Here is an 18,726-nt window from a genome sequence, read left to right on the forward strand (position 1 = left end):
TTTGAACACTTTTCTTTCTTTGATTGAAATGGGTTTTTTTGATCATTTTTTTATTATTAATTTTTTTTATTTTTTTAAATTAAGGCAACTTTCCTTTTGATTGAATAACAAAGACACAAATCTGCCTCCACAGAAACTCAAACATAAAATCCTATAAATGTTGATGTAAAGATGATTCAGTTTGTACTTACTTTACTCCAGCGAAGCTTGAGTTTATAACATTAATATTAAAACCATGGGATTGTTGTCAAGAAGCACAAAAACACAAATATTCATATTGTCCACATTTTCTGCATCAAACACAGGATTAAAAATCAGTTTAGTCGAAGAAAAATGAGGAATGTGTTTGTATTTTCACTATTTTCACTCATTCATGCAAAAGCTCAGACACACAGATGTGAATATATTATCATTATTATTAATATTTTCATTATTAATACATATAAAAACAGATTTCAGAACAAAATATCAGAAAAATAACAGCAGAAAAAACAAAGTGAACAGTGAGTTTTCTGTTGTTTATGACAAGAAATGACCAAAAATAAAGTGATTTATTTACAAAATGTATAAAAATGCATCTGTATCGGTTGTTTATGGTGATTTTTACTGTCATTTTAAGTTTTATTTCTGATCATTTCACCGTTTTCTTGAGTTAAATACCATGATTTTTAATTGACAAATTCAGATTAAATTAAATTAGTAGGAAATAAAACTGCTGAGTTTCTCATTTGACTCATTTCAGACAAAAAAAAAAAGGTTCATATTGATCCTTTTTCCGTTCATTATTGATTATATCTCATATGTTAAAAGTGTTCGGTTGGATTTACTGTTCAGACGTGACTTTAAATTCATGTATTAATCGTGTTTTAATGAGTAGATGAATTTGATTTTCTGTTATTAATTCATAAAGTCATTTATGTAATAAGTCAGAATAAAACATATAATTTATCAGATTTAAAGTGGATCCTTTCAATCCACAGTTGAATATTCAACTGTTTTATGGATCCAGTCATTTCTGTTTCACATAAATGTTTTTCTGTATTTACATGGATTTCATTTCCATTCTGTTTTTTAATGTGATCATATGTTTGATCTTTGTGTAAAATAATAAAATGAGTCAAACTAAATAATGGATGTTCCTTAAACCTCCTCCTCCTCTATGGAAGTAAATCTGTGTCATCAGATTTTGAATTATAAAAGACACTGAATTTCAAGCACTGACGTTTTTTTTTCCACTGAAATTAAGTATTTGAATTTTTTGCATCTGAATTTTTTTAATTGTAAATTTATGAACATAGTTGAATTCAGAGACAAACAATTCCAGATACTTAATTTCAGTGCAAAAAAAAATATCCAGTGTTACAAATTCATTGTCTTTTATAATTCAGAATCTGATGACAGATTGATTTCCACACTCCTCCTTTGTGTTTGAACTCATCTGTGTTGTCGCTGTGACGTCAACTGTGTAATGGAAGTAAATCTGTGTCATCAGATTTTGAATTATAAAAGACATTGAATTTGTAACACTGAAATTTTTTTTGCACTGAAATTAAGAATCTGGAATTGCTTGTCTCTGAATTCAACTATGTTCATAAATTTAGAATTTAAAAAATTCAGATACTTAATTTCAGTGCAAAAAAAAAAAAAAATCAGTGCTAGAAATTCAATGGCTTTTATAAGTCAAAATCTGATGAGACAAATTTACTTCCATATGTGTCTGTTTTGCGTTTCCATGGTAACTGTCATGTGACTGGAGTCGGCTCATGTGGATCTGAACTGGTTTGGGGCCAAATCCTCCTCAAACCCAGTGAAGACAAACACACCGTGCAGGAGTTAAAGACAAGCTGCCTCGTTCATGTTAGCCCTGCCCCCCGGCCACGCCCACAGGCTGAACTTTATTAACCCACCACCACTGAAATCCACTGAGGCCCCACCCCCCCACTGTGGCCCCACCCCCTGCCAACATTCCGCAGCATTACAGATACTGTCCCATGCTCCTCTGATGCCCACCTCCACCTCCTCCTCCTCCTCCTCCGCCGCTGGGCCGGTCCAGGTCCAGGCCCAGGACCGGACCTCGGGTCAGGGGCCGGTCCTGGTCCTGGTACCGCTGGGCCAGGCTCTCCTTCAGCTCCAGGAGCTCCCGGGTCAGACGCTGGACCAGGGGGAGGTCAGGGGGGTTGACGGTCTGGATCTGGAGGTCCTGCGAAGACACGAAGACATGGACCACCAAAGAAAACCACAACACGTCAAACAGGTCTGAGACGGGTCCACAAGACACGGAGGTCTACTAGAACAGGCCCGGTTCTGATCGGGTTTAGGTGACTGTTGATGTAGACTGGACTCTCATGTTCTACTTGGTTCTGTTTTGTATTTTTCAGGTTTTAAAAGATGAACTGATTCTGTTTTTGTCCAGTTTCATCAGTGGGTCTATGGAGAACCCAGAACCAGAACCAGAGCCTCATCCAGTACAGTCTGTGGTTTATTTTATCTACCACTTGTGTTTTAGATGTTTGTCAGTTTCAGTCTATTTTCACTCTTATTCGTGGGTCAGTGACACTAAACGGTGTCTTTCAGACTCAAAACGTCCAAAAACACTTTGTGATTTTCTACTTAACTTGAAGTTTAACGTGTTCAGTCGACTGAAGGCTGTTGGAAATGTATGTTGGTCGCAAAAAGTAATAAAAATATGTGGAGTTGACGACATGTTAAAAACCTTCAGGTGGTGTGCATATGACATGGATTTCCTACCAAATAGAAGCGATAAAAGATTCCACTCCTGGGAAAAGAAGGGACTTACAACAGACTTATCTTTGACACATAAGGGGACATTCCAAAGTTTTCAGGCCCTACAAACCAAATATGGGTTAGAACAGACGGACTTTTTCAGGTTCCTCCAAATGCATGATTATTTTAACCCTTTCATGCAAGAATTATGAGAACATTAATCAGGATTATTTTCTTTATTCCTCTTTGGGCATTAAAAAAACAATGCGATTAATTTTTTTTTTTTTTTTTTTTACGAAGCTATTTTTCATAGAGTTGCAAAAATGTCCACCAAGCTGGACACTAAGTGTTTAATGTCTGAAGCAAAGAAACATGTATTTACTGATGAACTGTGGGAAAAATATGAAATAAAAACATTAAATGCTGCTAATTTGATGTTTTCTCACATTTTAACATACACTACAAACAAAAAGTTAAGGATATTTTTAATTTTTGGGCTATTTTTTTCAGTTGGGATTCTTACACAATGCTTTTTAGTTTTTTGTGTGTGAACTGAATTGAAACATATTTTTTTAAATTACAAGACATAGTTTTATTTAAAAATGGCAAAAATGACACAAAAAAAGACAAAGACAGAAATATCTTTAACTTTTTGTTTGTAGTGTACTCTAATACTAGTCATTACTCACTTCATGTACATAATATGCCAAAAAAAAAAACAACTTTTGTTGTTAATTACAGTCTAATAATAACAAGGAACTGATCTACACTCGAACACGTTAGATCAGGTTTATCAAGAACAGCAAAGTTACAGTAATGTTTTCAATGTCAGTGTATGGGATGGTGCATGAGCGTCCACTGTGTTGGCTGATATGGAACTAAAACAACAAAACCCACAAATATACAGTGAACAGCTGGAGAAGAACTGTCCACTGGAGTGACCAGGATGCATGAAAGGGTTAATAAAGAACGTAAAATCACAAACTTTACACCAACTGAATCTAACTGGTACCAAATCTTAAAACAAGCTTATAGCTCCACACTAAAGAGGGCCGTCTCTCAGCTGTAATGTGTTCATGATGGCAAGAAAGGATAATACTCTTAATATCAAAAATAAGTGGGAAAAGGAAGCGGGAATAAGAATTTCGGATGAGAAATGGGAAGAAATCTGTCAGTTTCAGTGGTCTTCTACGAATTCGTTGGAATGGAAAGAGCATTGTTAGAAAAATGTGGTTAGATTTTTGAAGACAGCCCATCAGGGTAAAAACAGAGATGGTTCTTCTGAATGTTGGACACACTGGGTACGGTTACATGATGTTTTTTAAATCCGATTTATTTTTCCAGAAGGAATTAATTTGGAACTAAAGTATTTTCTCTTCTGTTTCCATGGAAATGTTAAACCTGAATAAAGGTTCACATGAGGTATTAATGAGGTAGATCAGTGAGCAGAAGGGTTTGTGCTGCAGTGCTCAGGTTGTCTTGTTCTCACAGCCCTTCTGTTAGCTTAGCTTAGCCCTTCTGTTAGCTTAGCTTAGCCCTTCTGTTAGCTTAGCTTAGCATAGTCACTGCATTTCCATGGTCACATGTAGCCAGTTTTTAAAGGTGATTTGTTGTCTTTTGTCAGTGATTTTGTGAAATCCGATTCTCTCTAATTATTTCTTTAGATCTGCGACTTACTGCACTCATACAATCTGTGGACTGTTGTGTTGATGGAAGTTGGAAAATCTTTTTGTTGGAAGGGATGCATGCGCTAAATTAGCTTTGTTTTCTGTTTGACACTGTATGTATAAAATAAGAAATACAAAAAGGACTATATATATATATATATGTGTGTGTGTGTGTGTGTATGTATATATATGTATATATATGAATGGTAAAGCTGAGATATCTTACTCCTTTTCCAATAAAAACAAAATAATAAAAAAAACTAAATGTATGTTGGTCAAGCTCCCACATAGTTTTTTTACAACAAACAAAGTACAAACAGACCAGAAAATATGAAACCAATAAGTCCACCCTGTTACAGACAAATACATGTAAACATCATGGACAGGGAGGACAGTTTAGGCTAAAGTTAGAGTCTTATATCCACATGTTGGACACTGAGTTGAAGTCGCTCATCTTTGAGGAGGACTGTGGAATGATCAACAGATATTTTTAGAATTTCTGAAAAGTTTGATATTAAACCATATTTTGTGGTAACAGGGTGGACCTGCTGAGAGCAGATCTGAGTACAAACACAAACTGATGAACATGTTGATTATTTAAAACCAAAATGAGTCAGCAATGAACAGAAGAATATAATAAATCTGTTTTGGACTCAAACAGGTTAAATAAAGGTTAATAACAGTAACTAAATAAATGAAGTAACTGACCCTGATGATGTCATCCTTGGCCCTCAGGCTCCGCCCCATTGACTCCAGTCTGGTGGTCTGAGTTCTGATCAGGTCCTGGTTCTCCTGGTTCCTCCTCAGAGCCAGACGCAGCTCCTCCTGAACCGCCTGCAGGTCCAGGTCCAGGTCCACGGTCCAGCCCGGTCCGGATCCAGGTCCGGGTCCGGGTCCGGGTCCTGGAGCCGAGCTGAGCTGTCGGCGGAGCTCCTGCAGCCTGGACGTCTGCTCCTCCATCACCTCACCCAGACGACCGCTGGACTCCTGGACACGGACGGAACATTAGCTCAGAACCAAACCCAGAACCAGACCCAGAACCGGACCCAGAACCTTCTGTACCTGGATGTACTGGTCTCTGCTACTGATGGTTCTCAGCAGATCCTGGACCTGGTCCTGGTGCTCCTGGGCCTGACGAGTCCGGTCCGCCAGAACCTCCTGGAAGAGGCGGTCCTTGAGTTGGAGGCGGACCTTCAGCTCCTCCAGGACGTCTCTGGGAGATGATTGGACCTGAGTGAGCAGGGAACAGCGGAGGTCCTGAAGGAGGAGGAGGAGGAAGAAGAGGAGGAGGGGGAGGAGGAGGAAGAGGAGGAGGAGGAGAAGAAACATAATGTTAACATGACCAGTGACATGCTTAACTATTTGGACCCCCTCTAGCCCCTCCCCGTCATATCTGCTCCTCATGTAGCCCCTCCCCCTGGTACCTGCGCCACATGTAGCCCCTCCCTCTGGTACCTGGACCCTTCTAGCGCCTCCCCCTCATAACTGTACCTCCTGTAGCCCCTCCCCCCAGTACCTGGACCCCCTCTAGCCCCTCCCCCTCATGCATGTGCCTCCTGTAGCCCCTCCCCCGGTACATGTACCCCCTCTAGCCCTTCCCCCCTGTACTTTGGCCTCATGTAGCCCCTCCCCCCAGTACCTGGACCCCCTCTAGCTCCTCCCCCTCATACCTGTACCTCTTGTAGCCCCTCCCCTGGTACCTGTACCTCCTATAGCCCCTCCCCCCAGTACCTGGAACCCCTCTAGCCCCTCCTTCCGGTACCTGTACCTCCTGCAGCTCCTCCCCCTGGTAACTTGGCATCCTGTAGCTACTCCCCCCAGTACCTGGACCCTCTCTAGCCCCTCCCCCCGGTACCTGTGCCTCCTGTGTGCGTCCATGCAGCGCTGTCTGCAGTTGGCTGATGATGGCGTCCCTCTCCCTCAGGTCTCGGCGGTGGTGCTCCTCTGACTCCGCTCCCTGCTGTTGGACGTTCCTCCAGGCCTCACACACCTGGTCCAGCTCTAGAGACTTGCCCCGGACCAGGACCTCCAGACTCTGGGGTAGGGGGGGCAGACAGACAGGGGTTCAGAGGTCAGGGTCAGAGGTCAGGGGTTGGGGGTCAGAGGTCGGGGGTGGGGTTCTTACGCTGATGGTCTCCTGGTTGTTGGTCAGGACACAGCGTTGCCTCTCCACGTCTCGGTCCTTCTCTCTGAGCAGAAGCTGAAGCTGACGGATCTGCTCGTCCTTTTCCTCCACACAGCGGAACTTCTCATCCACGGCTCTCTGAAGGAACCAGGAACAGAACAGAACCGGCGTTCAGAGGAGGATCTGCTGCTGGTCTGGGTCTGTAGGCTGTTGTCTCTTTGAGTCACTGTCCAGTTGTCGTGTTTTAATTCTTACCTCTGCCAGGAGGTATTGTGATCACTTTGCTTTGTGTGTTTGTTTGTTCTCAACTTTAGGTGAAAACTCTTCCACCCATCTTTCCCACAGATAGGCCTAGGCCCTGGGACCAACACATTCCATTTTGGTCCCAGTAGGACAAAGTTCAAGGTCACAGCAAGGTCACAACATCTGCAATTTTCCATCTGTCATCATTGAGACATTTTCCAAAATTCATAAAAAAATTTAAAACGACTCCGATTAACCTCCAATTGGATCCACCTGTAGCTTAGAACAATCTCTTGTATGTGGAACTAAATTGTCCACATCCACTGTGGAATGTGGACTCTGTGGACATTTACACTGAACATTGAAAATCCCATTTCCCACACATTTAAAATTAGAACTCAACTAATATTGATGTGAATTGAATCTAATTGGACAGACACATGACTGGGACCAGATTCAACTGTTTCTGTGTATGGAACAACCTGGAAACTGTTGAATTTAAACAGAAAGAGTCGATCCACACATGCACAGCGTTCAGGGTGAAGGAGGAGCTCTGAGTTCTGAACACCTGTTGTTTTTATGTGGTTGTGTTTTTGTCATTGTGTTGTTGTTGTTGTTGTTGTTGTTACTGTCCGCTTGTGTTGCTGTTTACCTCCAGGGCCCGGTCCCGGTCCTTGATCCTCTGTCTTAGTTTGACCAGTAGTCCGTCCCTCTTGTCCTTGGGTTCGTCCATCAGCTCAGTGTACTCCTGAAGGACACACACACACACACATCAGATGTTAACCTGTCAAACATCTCCATGTTTGTGTACATTCAGGAAGTGGACATGATGTGTGTTTATGAGTGAGGCGTTCACAGACAGGAGGACATGACAGCACTCCTGTATCACTCAGAGGGTTTACAGTCTTGAGGACATCAGTTACTACTGCTCCTGGGTCAGCCGGTCTTTGTATATTTTGTGTATATTTTGTGTGTATTTTGTGTGTATGTTGTGTTTATTTTGTGTATTTCGGACCTGGATCAGCTGGTCTTTTTGGTCCAAACTGGTCTTCATTTCTCTGATCTTCGTCTCTCTCTCCTCTTCCTCTCTCTTCCTCTCTCGCTCAGCCTCGTTCAGCTGCTCCTCTCTCTCTTGCAGATCTGAACGTGCCTTTTCCAATGCCATCTGCAGCTCCTGAAGGCATCACAGACATGTATTTACACAGGCAGTCAGTAAGGCCAGACCCAGACCCAGGACCAGACCCAGGACCAGGACTCCTGGGTCCACGTGGATCCTCACCTGGTTGTGTCTCTGGGTCTCCCTGCGGTGCTGCAGCGCCCCCTGCAGGTCTTTCTCCAGTCTCTGCAGGGCTCGGTTCAGGTCCTCCTGGGTCCTGGAGGCCTGTCTCTGGGCCCGCTGACCCGCCTGCAGATCCAGCTGGGCCTGGAACAGAGAGGCCTGCAGGGCCAGGACCTCACCCTGACCCCGAAGACTCTCTGACCCGGAGACCTGAAAGAGACACAGACCAGTCAGACCAGGACTAGGACCGGGACCAGGACCAGGACCAGGATCATACTTGCCGAATTCACAAGTCTGAACTCAGTGAGTACTTCAGCCATCTGACTGATTTTTATTTAATTTCCCATAATGCATCAGTGCTGCTGAATGGTGTCAGTGTTCAAACCTGGAGCTGCTGCATTTGGCTGCGATTGGTCAGTTCTCTGAGAGAACACAACATCCTGTTCTGTTCTTCAATGACCCTGTAGAGTTCTGCAGCCTGAGAACACACAAGGAACATTTAGAACACACAGAGAACACACAAGGAACATTTAGAACACACAGAGAACACACAAGGAACATTTAGAACACACAGAGAACACACAAGGAACATTGAGAACACACAGAGAACACACAAGGAACATTTAAAACACACAGAGAACACACAAGGAACATTTAGAACACACAGAGAACACACAAGGAACATTTAAAACACACAGAGAACACACAAGGAACATTTAGAAGAACATTACGCCCACCCCCCGTCTCTGTGTCTACCTCGTCCTCTTTGGACCTCATGGTGTCGCTGATGTTCTGGAGGTTTCTTTCTTGTTGTTGAGCTTCTTCTCGAGCTGATCTGAGTTCCAGCTCCATCTCACCCAGACGTTCCTGAAGCTTCTACAGAAAACAACAAAAAAACAACCAGTCTGCAGTTAGTCTGGGTTTAAACTGTTAGTCTGGGTTTAAACTGTTAGTCTGGGTTTAAGCTGTTAGTCTGGGTTAACAGAGTCAGTCTGGGTTAAGAGAGTCAGTCTGAGGTTCAGGTCCTTGGTGACCCGGTCTCACCTGGTTCCGGGTCTCGCTCAGTCGGATCTTGTTCTGGAGCGAGCGGACCTGGTTCTGGGCCTGGTTCAGTTCGTTCACACACTGAGCGGCGGCGTCTTCGTAGCGACTGAGTCGACTCTGCTGTTCATCTACGACCCGCTGGAACACACAACGCAACACACGTCAACAACAACAACAGCAATGACAACAACAACGACAACACATGTCAACAACAACAACAACAGCAGCAATGACAACAACAACAACACAAATCAGCAACAGCAATGACAACAACAACAACAACACACGTCAACAACAACAACAACTGTGGAACATCCCAGACGGTTCAGTTGTGGTTCTGGTTCTGGTTCCACTGTGGCCCACATGTGTTTATTATTAAAGGTTAAACCCAGTTCAACTGAACCGTCGTCGTGTGTCAGCGTTGTCCTGTCGCTGCTGGATGACTTCCTGAGGAAGCGGCTGTTACCGTGGCGACGGGCTGTGGACTTCCTTATTTGTGTTGTTGTGATCAGTGTCAGTGGACGAGTTTCAGACGAGTCCGTTTGAACCAACGGTGAAATGAAAACCATGAAAACAGACGCAGAAATAAAAACTAAAAGGCTGAATATTTGACTTTATATATGATGTTTCATACGTGTTTGAATCCATACTATATTGATTATTTTGTAGATTTTTGTCTATTTTGTGCATTTTAATGTATATTTTATTGATTATTTGATTGATTTTGACCTATTTTGTGCATTTTGTTTAATATGCTATTTATTTTTTCGTTGATTTTGATCAATTTTGTGCGTTTTGATGCATATTTTATTCATTATTTTGTTGACTATGGTCTATTTTGTGCATTTTATTCTATATTCTATTGATTTTGTGCATTTTGTTCCATACTTTGATTTTGCTGATTTTTGTCTATTCTGTGCATTTTGTTCCATATGCTATTCATTATTTTGTGTATTTTATGCATTTTTTTTCTCCATATTTTATTGATTATTTTGTAGATTTTGGTCTGTTTTGTGCATTTTCTTCCATATTTCACTGATTATTTTGACCCAGTTTAAATCAGGTCACATGTTGGGTCTGTCCGTGAACCCGTCTGTCCAATGCGTCCATGTGCCTGTCCGTCCAGACGCCGTCTCTTCTTCTGTGTTTTTTTTCGTAGCTGTTCTCAGACTAATCATTAACATAACAATAGAAGTTATGAAGCCGGATGAGACGAGCTCAGCCTCACACAGACTCACCGCCGCTGCGGTGCTTGGAGACTGTTTCCATGGTAATGGGACTGTTGCTAAGATACGGAGGAGGACGGGTATTTATTCTCCCTGAGAGGGTACTCAAGGAGAGGAGCGTTCAGCTTCGTCAGCGGAGATGACGACGACAGATCCCCAACACTGATGATGTGTTATTTCATCTGATTATTATGTGTTCGATGAAACGACGAAGTGACGCCGTATTTAATTCAAATCACAGACGAGGAAAGAAAACAGGAAACACTCACATTTAAGACGCTCTGGTTGGACAATTTGGATGTTTTTGTCTTGTTTAAATATTTTTTCCATCTGTAATGCTGGAGTTCTGACCGTTGTATGTTTTCATCTGGTTTATTCATGTGTTCATTTAATGGTTGAAATCTTCATTCTTCTAGAACGTTCTGAACATCTCCACCACGTCTCATTAAACGTCTTTAACGCTGATCTGTACTTTTATTTTGATCTCTGTTCTGTGTTTAATCAACTCCTGTTTTATTTTGTTTTTCTATAATTCACTGTCTTATCTGGTGTTTTATTCTGTTTTATCATGTGACTCTAACGTGAAATTACATTTAATATTTTCATCATTAATTAAGTTTTAAACGAATAAACTGATCTGAACTGTCAGACGTCCTGATACTTTATGAACTGTTTCAACCTCATGACTGTAGTTCAGATAAAACTGACAGTGAGTGAATGTCCAGAGGTCAGAGGTCAGAGGTCAGGGGTCAGAGGTCAGAGGTCAGGGGTCAGAGGTCAGGGGTCAGGGCTCAGGGCTCAGGGGTCTCCAGGTCCAGTGTGTTCTGCTCTACCTGCTGGAACCGAAACGGTCCACACTGGACGTACTCGTCCGTCCACTGCTCCTCCATGTCCACCAGCTCCTGCAGAGGACACGGGGTCACGACCTCTGGCGTGGCCCGGAGGGGGTCCGGGTCCCGGTCTGCGCCCCCCCCATACGGAGGCCTCAGCGGCAGAGTGAGACCCGGGTCCAGTCTGGCTTTGATCAGGACCGGGAGCCTGCTGCCCCGGTGCGGTTTGACAGGCTGGTAGTCCCAGCCCCGCAGCAGGCCCAGCAGCAGCTCCAGCCCAGACACGGAGCCCTCCGCTGGGGCGTCGCTCCAGGCCACACCCCCTGGCCCCAGAGCCTCCTCTGGGCCTCGGTCCGGTCCTGGGTCGTCCCGGTCCTTGAGGCAGCCCACGTCCACGGCCGTGTCCAGAGACTCCACGGACGACGACGGACTGGGGTTCAAGTCGCACAGGGTCTTATCGGTCTCACAGGTGACGGGGGCCGCCTCGGACCCTGAAGGACCGCCCGAGTACCGGGTGGACGGGCCGCAGGACGTGCTCCGCCTCCCGACGCTACGGGGAACTTTACACACGGCCTCGTAGTCTGAGTCCGCCACCCGGAGCGCCGCGCAGCCCCTGCAGCGCCGCGGTTTGTGTCCAGACAGGGGGTCCGGTCCAGGGCAGGTCTGCAGGTGGAGGTTCTGGTCCAGAGCCGGGTCCTCCTTATCTGCCCACGACTCGTACACAGAGTACGCCAGATCGTCCTGGACCATGTCCGAGTAGCGGACGTCCTGCAGCGCAGACAGATCCACCACATGAGAGTCTTCTGACTCTGCCTCCGTCACCACCACGCCCACCAGGGGGGCGGCGCCGTCCTCTGCGTTGTTCTTCCGGTACAGCCCACCGATGCACTGGCGGAGGCGGTCCTTCTCCAGCAGCAGCTTGTGGAGCCGCTCCAGACTCAGCGCCTCCACCCGGGCAATCACCGTGTCGAAGCGGTACATCCGGTCCAGCATGAAGGCGCATTTGGAGCAGGCGAACTCGCCGCGGCCGTCCCGGGTCAGCTCCCGGCCCAGGGCATGGGACAGCAGAACCTGCAGGTTCAGCTTGGACGTCGGGTGGAAGATCCATCTGCGCTGGTTCCCACAGAGTTCACGAGCACAGATCCGACACGAGTCCTTCATGGTCCCAGAGTCCAGCATCAGGACTGACGACCCTGGTACCAGAACCGGAGAACCGATGGAGAAGAACCCTGATACCAGAACCGAAGAACGGGGGTCAGAGGAGAACCGGTGGAGAAGAACCCTGGTACCAGAACCAAAGAACCGATGGAGAAGAACCCTGGTACCAGAACCGAAGAACTGGGGTCAGAGGAGAACCGGTGGAGAAGAACCCAGTTACCAGGTCCAAACAGGAAAAACTGGAGGAAACGTTCTTCACTAGAACTGGACTTTGAGTTGTTCTTGGTCTGGTTCCGTTCTTGGTCTGGTTCCGTTCGGGGCTGGATGTTGTCCCAGATGTTGGTTCCGTCTCTGCTCTGTGGTTTCAGATCAGATGAGGAGGAGGAGGATGCTGGGTGATGCGTTCACGGACCTCAGCCTCTCCTCCTCGTTGATCCTGTTCCGGATCAGCTGATGCAGATGCGCTAATCCCTCCTCCTCATCATCTTCATCTTCATCCTCTCCAGATCCAGATCCAGATCCTTCTTCAACATGTCAGATCCTGTTGAACCCAGATGGTTCTTCCGCAGTTCGGGGTGAAATCGCCGCAGATCGAACCGGAAGTCGCGGTTCATCTCCGTGTCACGTTTACGTCTGCACTTCCTGGTTCCAAACGGATCGATCCTGGTCCTGGTCCTGGTCCTGGTCCTGGTTCCGCGGGTGTTTCCTCGTCTGTTCACATGACAGCATCTCCAACAGACACGAACACGGAAAAACCCGGACTCTGCGGGTCCGCGGTCCGGACGGGAGACCCGAACCCGGACTAGGAAGGAGGGGTGGGGGTCCTCGGGCGGGTCTGGAGGTCCGGGACCCGGAGTCCTCAGGCGGATGGAAGGAGAGGCGGAACCGACGACCGACCGATGCACGAGAGGAAGAACAGCCCCGGCGCAGAGATGGTTTATGATAGGAAAGAGAGGAGGAGGTCTCACTCCGACTGGAGGTCTGAGGACTGAGGACCCACTGGACCAGGAGGACTGAGGTCTGAGGACTGAGGAGGACCCACTGGACCAGGAGGACTGAGGACTGAGGAGGACCCACTGGACCAGGAGGACTGAGGACCCACTGGACCAGGAGGACTGAGGACTGAGGACCCACTGGACCAGGAAGTCTGAGGTTCTACTGGACCAGAAGGACTTGTGTTTATTTAGGATCCATCTGAATAGGATCTAATATATGATGTAAATGGGTTTATTCTCAGACTGGTTAATACGTGGTTTTACTGGGACGTGGCCTGGTTCAGACCGGTTCTGTTTTGTGTTTTAGGTCTGTGTTTTCCAGTCAGAGTGAGACCTCGTCTTGCAGCTGTTTGGACTGAACCATTTTCCAGTAACAGGAGGGTCACACATCTGAGTCTGTTCATTCATCTGCTCTGATTTTCACCTTCTGTAAATGATGATAAAGTAGCAGTTTCCTTTAGATTATCAGCAGATTTTTTATTTCACTGAAGTTTTAGATGAAAAAAGTGACTGATTTTCCTTTAATCCTGATTAAAATCCCATCATGTCATCAATTTATGTTAGAGTTTATCATCATTTATTCACTTGAATTCATGCATGCAGGTCAAACATGTGGTCTGGGGGCCAAAACCGGCCCGCCTAAGGCTCCGATCCGACCTGTGGGATGAATTTGTGGAATGCAAAAATTACACTGAAGATATTAATAATCAAGGATGTTCAAATCAGTTTAGGTCAATTCAATTTAAAGTGGGTCAGACCAGTGAAATACTATCATAACAACCTATAAATAATGAAAACAGCAAAAAAAAAAAAAAAAAAAAAAAAAAACTAAAACAAAAAAAGGAAAATTACACAAAAATGTTTAGATTTACAGACTCGCCTTTATATAAAAATGTAAATAACCTGAAATGTCTTAAGAGAATTATGTTAAATTTTATCAATATTCTGCCTGTTATTAAATGTTTTGTGTTTGTAGATCCTCTGTGATCTGTGAGTCGCGATGCACATGTATAAACAATAAACTAAAGCATAATATTGTTAAAATTTTACTTATTTTTCTTAAGAATTTTCAGGTTGTTCATATTTGTGCGTGTTATGTTCAAGTACAGTTCGTAGATGTGAACATTTTCATCACAGACTGACTTTTTTCACTCAAAACAGAGGAAACTTTGGAGTTGATGTTATTAGTCAGTTCTTATCCTATTATTGTTTATAATATTTGACTGGTCCGGCCCTCTTTAGATCATATTAGGCTGAATGTGGAACTGAACTAAAGCAGTTTGACGGCCCTGCTCTCATTCCTGGTTCATCCTTTTACAGACGACGATCGAAACCATGTGTCCAGTTTAAACATGGACATTAAAGTTAAAGTCTTGTGTTTTTTTACTTTTCCCATCTGTAAATGTCTGATCGGAGGCTTTGGACGGTGTCCCTCAGGGTTTTTCCATCAACCTTCACCTTCACGTCGATAAGACGAGGAGGACGACGCTCTAATGTCGGTGGAATTAGAGTCACATGACTCTGTTCAGAGGAGTCACGTTCCACGATACATGAGACGTAAATCAATAAATATGACGGTTCAGCGAATCTGTGATCTGATAAAAACAGAGGAACCAGGTTTTAGAAGGTTCACATCAAACCACCGAGACCAGGATGGGACCTGAATCCTTTATGACCCCGCCCCCCAAAGAGGAGGAAAGGGGTATTGTTTTTGGTTTGTTTGTTTCTTTGTTTGTTTACACTCTAGCAGCAAAACTATTATTTGAATTCAGACCTAACTGGGTTTATAGATTAGCAGTGACCCAGAATAGATGTGATTACATTTTGGGAATGGTAGGTCAAAGTTTCCATTTTTTGTGAATTTTTTAAATGTTTATTTTTCCATTTACTTATAATAGGTGAAATTTCAAATGTCTGTATCAACAAAACTATTGGTTGAATTCAGACCAAAATGACTTTATAGATTACCAGTGACCCAGAATGGATCTCATTACATTTTAGGAAAAATGGGTCAAAGTTTCCATTTTTTATGAATTTTTAAAAATATATATTTTTTTCCATTTACTTATAATGAGTGAAATATGTGTGAGGGGCGGGGCTTGTTGTCCCTGGCACCACTTGTTTGTTTGTTTTTTTACACTTTAGCAGCTAAACTATTGGTTGAATTCAGACCAAAACTGGTTTATAGATTAGCAGTGACCCAGAATAGATGTGATTACATTTTGGGAAAAGTAGGTCCAAGTTTCCATTTTTTATGAATTTTTAAAATGTTTATTTTTCCATTTACTTATAATGGACAAATTTTCACATGTGTGTATCAACAAAACTATTGGTTGAATTCAGACCAAATTGACTTCATAAATTACAGTGACCCAGAATGGATCTCATTACATTTTTGGAACAGCAGGTCAAAGTTAAAATTTTTTATGAATTTTTAAAATCTTCCCATTTACTTATAATGGGTGAAACATGTGTGAGGGGCGGGGCTTGTTGTCCCTGGCACCACTTGTTTGTTTGTTTGTTTACACTCTAGCAGCAAAACCGTTGGTTGAATTCACACCAAATTGGGTTTACAGATTGCCAGTGACCCAGAATAGATGTGATTACATTCTGGGAAAAATAAATCCAAGTTTCAATTTTTTATGAATTTTTAAAATTCTTTTTTTTCCCTCCCATTTACTTATAAAGGGTGAAATTTCACGTGTGTATCAACAAAACTACTGGTTGAATTCAGACCAAATTGACTTACTAGATTACCAGTGACCCAGAATGGATCTCATTACATTTTTGGAACAGTAGGTCAAAGTTCAAATTTTTTTAATGAATTTTTTAAAGTTTTCTTCCGTTTACTTTTAATGGGTGAAATTTCAAATGTCTATAAAAACATCAATTTTGTTTCAATTTACTTCAAACTTGTCACATATATAGAGGATATTGATATGACATCAGCACACGCACAGACATGATGACATCAGCTGGATCCATGACAAAATAAGATACAACACGTGTGAGGGGGCGGGGCTTGTTGTGCCTGGAACCACTTGTTTAGTTTTGTAGAATTTGAACTTTTTTGAACTTTTCTGATTTCATGAATATTTTCGGACGTGAAATTCTGAAATGTTTATGTTTATGGAAACGCTGGGATTCACACTGTGACGTTCCAGCAGAGGGCGCTGTTCAACGGCGACGCAGGAGGTTTAATGTTACATTTTCATCCTGAAGACGCACATTTATGTTCTGTGCACAGATGTGAGACCGCTGAGAATCCACGGTTCTTCATCTTCATCTTATTCATCTTCCTCTTCTTTGTCTTCATCTTCTTCATTTTCTTCTTCATCTTAATTTTCACCCTCTTCGTCTTCATCTTCATCTCCTTCTTTATCTTCATTTTCTTTGTCTTTGTGTTTTTCTTCCTCTTCATCTTCATCTTCTTCATCTTCATCTTCTTCTTCATCTTCTTCTTCTTCACCTTCTTCATCTTCTTCTTCATCGTCATCCTTGTCATCATCTTTATCTTCCTCTTCTTCTTCGTCTTCCTCTTCCTCAGAGTCCACAGGTGGTTTTTTCCAGACCAGTACAGACCCCGTCCCACACATGAACGATGATGATGACGATGACGATGATGATGATGATGATGGTGTCCGTCCAACGTCAGCGATGAAGAAAACTGTGATGTGAATGAAGTCAGAGTTTGAGCGGAGGACAGTGGACACATTATGTCCACAGGCGTCCTGGTGTTTGGACCAGGAGTCCACATCCGTCACCCTGAAACCCCCCTGAAACCCCCCTGAGACCCAAACAGGGGCGGTCTGGACCAGGACCTCATCAGAGGTGAATTAATCCTCATCAGAGCGGACGGCGGCGCCGCTGACAGACGCCGACGCTGTTTATTTAACTGAGACGGAGACGATGGATGAGGACAGAGACGGACCACGTGTCTGCGCCCAGTCTGGAGTAAACAAACCCATCATTCTGCAAGTTCAGGAAAGCACGCATAGATCAGGAGCAGGACGACGACGCAAGGCATTCTGGGTAATATGAGGCAGGACGAAAAAGGAACGTCCATACTGTCCAATGTCCAACACTGAGACACTGAGGACCACAGTTGAATATGTGGAAGTTAAACATGTGGATGTTGAATATGAGGATGTTGAATATGAGGATGTTGAATATGAGGATGTTGAATATGATGATGTTAAATATGTGGAAGTTGAATATGAGGATGTTAAATATGAGGATGTTGAATATGAGGATGTTAAATATGTGGATGTTGAATATGAGGATGTTGAATATGTGGATGTTAAATATGTGGATGTTGAATATGAGGATGTTGAATATGAGGATGTTGAATATGATGATGTTAAATATGTGGATGTTGAATATGTGGATGTTGAATATGAGGTTGTTAAATATGTGGATGTTGAATATGAGGATGTTAAATATGTGGAAGTTGAATATGAGGATGTTAAATATGTGGATGTTGAATATGAGGATGTTAAATATATGGAAGTTGAATATGTGGATGTTGAATATGTGGATGTTGAATATGTGGATGTTGAATATGAGGATGTTAAATATGTGGATGTTGAATATGAGGATGTTGAATATGATGATGTTAAATATGAGGATGTTAAATATGTGGATGTTGAATATGTGGATGTTGAATATCTGGATGTTGAATATGAGGATGTTAAATATGTGGATGTTAAATATGTGGATGTTGAATATGAGGATGTTAAATATGTGGATGTTGAATATGAGGATGTTGAATATGATGATGTTGAATATGTGGATGTTGAATATGAGGATGTTAAATATGTGGATGTTAAATATGTGGATGTTGAATATGATGATGTTAAATATGAGGATGTTAAATATGTGGATGTTGAATATGTGGATGTTGAATATGAGGATGTTAAATATGTGGATGTTAAATATGTGGATGTTGAATATGAGGATGTTAAATATGTGGATGTTGAATATGAGGATGTTGAATATGATGATGTTAAATATGAGGATGTTAAATATGTGGATGTTAAATATGCGGATGTTGAATATGAGGATGTTAAATATGTGGATGTTAAATATGTGGATGTTGAATATGAGGATGTTGAATATGATGATGTTAAATATGAGGATGTTAAATATGTGGATGTTGAATATGAGGATGTTAAATATGTGGAAGTTGAATATGAGGATGTTGAATATGTGGATGTTGAATATGAGGTTGTTAAATATGTGGAAGTTGAATATGAGGATGTTAAATATGTGGATGTTGAATATGAGGATGTTAAATATGTGGATGTTGAATATGAGGATGTTGAATATGAGGATGTTAAATATGTGGATGTTGAATATGTGGATGTTGAATATGAGGATGTTAAATATGTGGATGTTGAATATGAGGATGTTAAATATGTGGATGTTGAATATGA

The 18,726-nt window shown here is 42.9% G+C and overlaps 1 protein-coding gene across 1 annotated transcript in view; it reads right to left on the bottom strand.

Moving 5' to 3' along the window:
• Positions 1-12,346, bottom strand: part of pde4dip (phosphodiesterase 4D interacting protein) — a 53,776-nt gene extending 41,430 nt beyond the window's left edge. Inside the window, exons 1-12 of the mRNA XM_030129475.1 lie at positions 11,142-12,346; positions 9,083-9,220; positions 8,795-8,914; positions 8,424-8,516; positions 8,039-8,248; positions 7,775-7,933; positions 7,412-7,507; positions 6,517-6,654; positions 6,247-6,426; positions 5,454-5,648; positions 5,100-5,378; positions 2,011-2,200 (exon numbers count right to left, since the gene is read on the bottom strand). Coding sequence (XP_029985335.1) covers positions 2,011-2,200; positions 5,100-5,378; positions 5,454-5,648; positions 6,247-6,426; positions 6,517-6,654; positions 7,412-7,507; positions 7,775-7,933; positions 8,039-8,248; positions 8,424-8,516; positions 8,795-8,914; positions 9,083-9,220; positions 11,142-12,317 — 2,974 coding nt within the window. The 5' untranslated portion in view covers positions 12,318-12,346. The remainder of the gene's footprint in view (positions 1-2,010; positions 2,201-5,099; positions 5,379-5,453; positions 5,649-6,246; positions 6,427-6,516; positions 6,655-7,411; positions 7,508-7,774; positions 7,934-8,038; positions 8,249-8,423; positions 8,517-8,794; positions 8,915-9,082; positions 9,221-11,141) is intronic.
• Positions 12,347-18,726: the final 6,380 nt, after the last annotated feature.

The sequence above is a fragment of the Sphaeramia orbicularis genome, unplaced genomic scaffold (genome assembly GCF_902148855.1).
Source record: "Sphaeramia orbicularis unplaced genomic scaffold, fSphaOr1.1, whole genome shotgun sequence".
In the NCBI taxonomy this organism is placed as follows: domain Eukaryota; kingdom Metazoa; phylum Chordata; class Actinopteri; order Kurtiformes; family Apogonidae; genus Sphaeramia; species Sphaeramia orbicularis.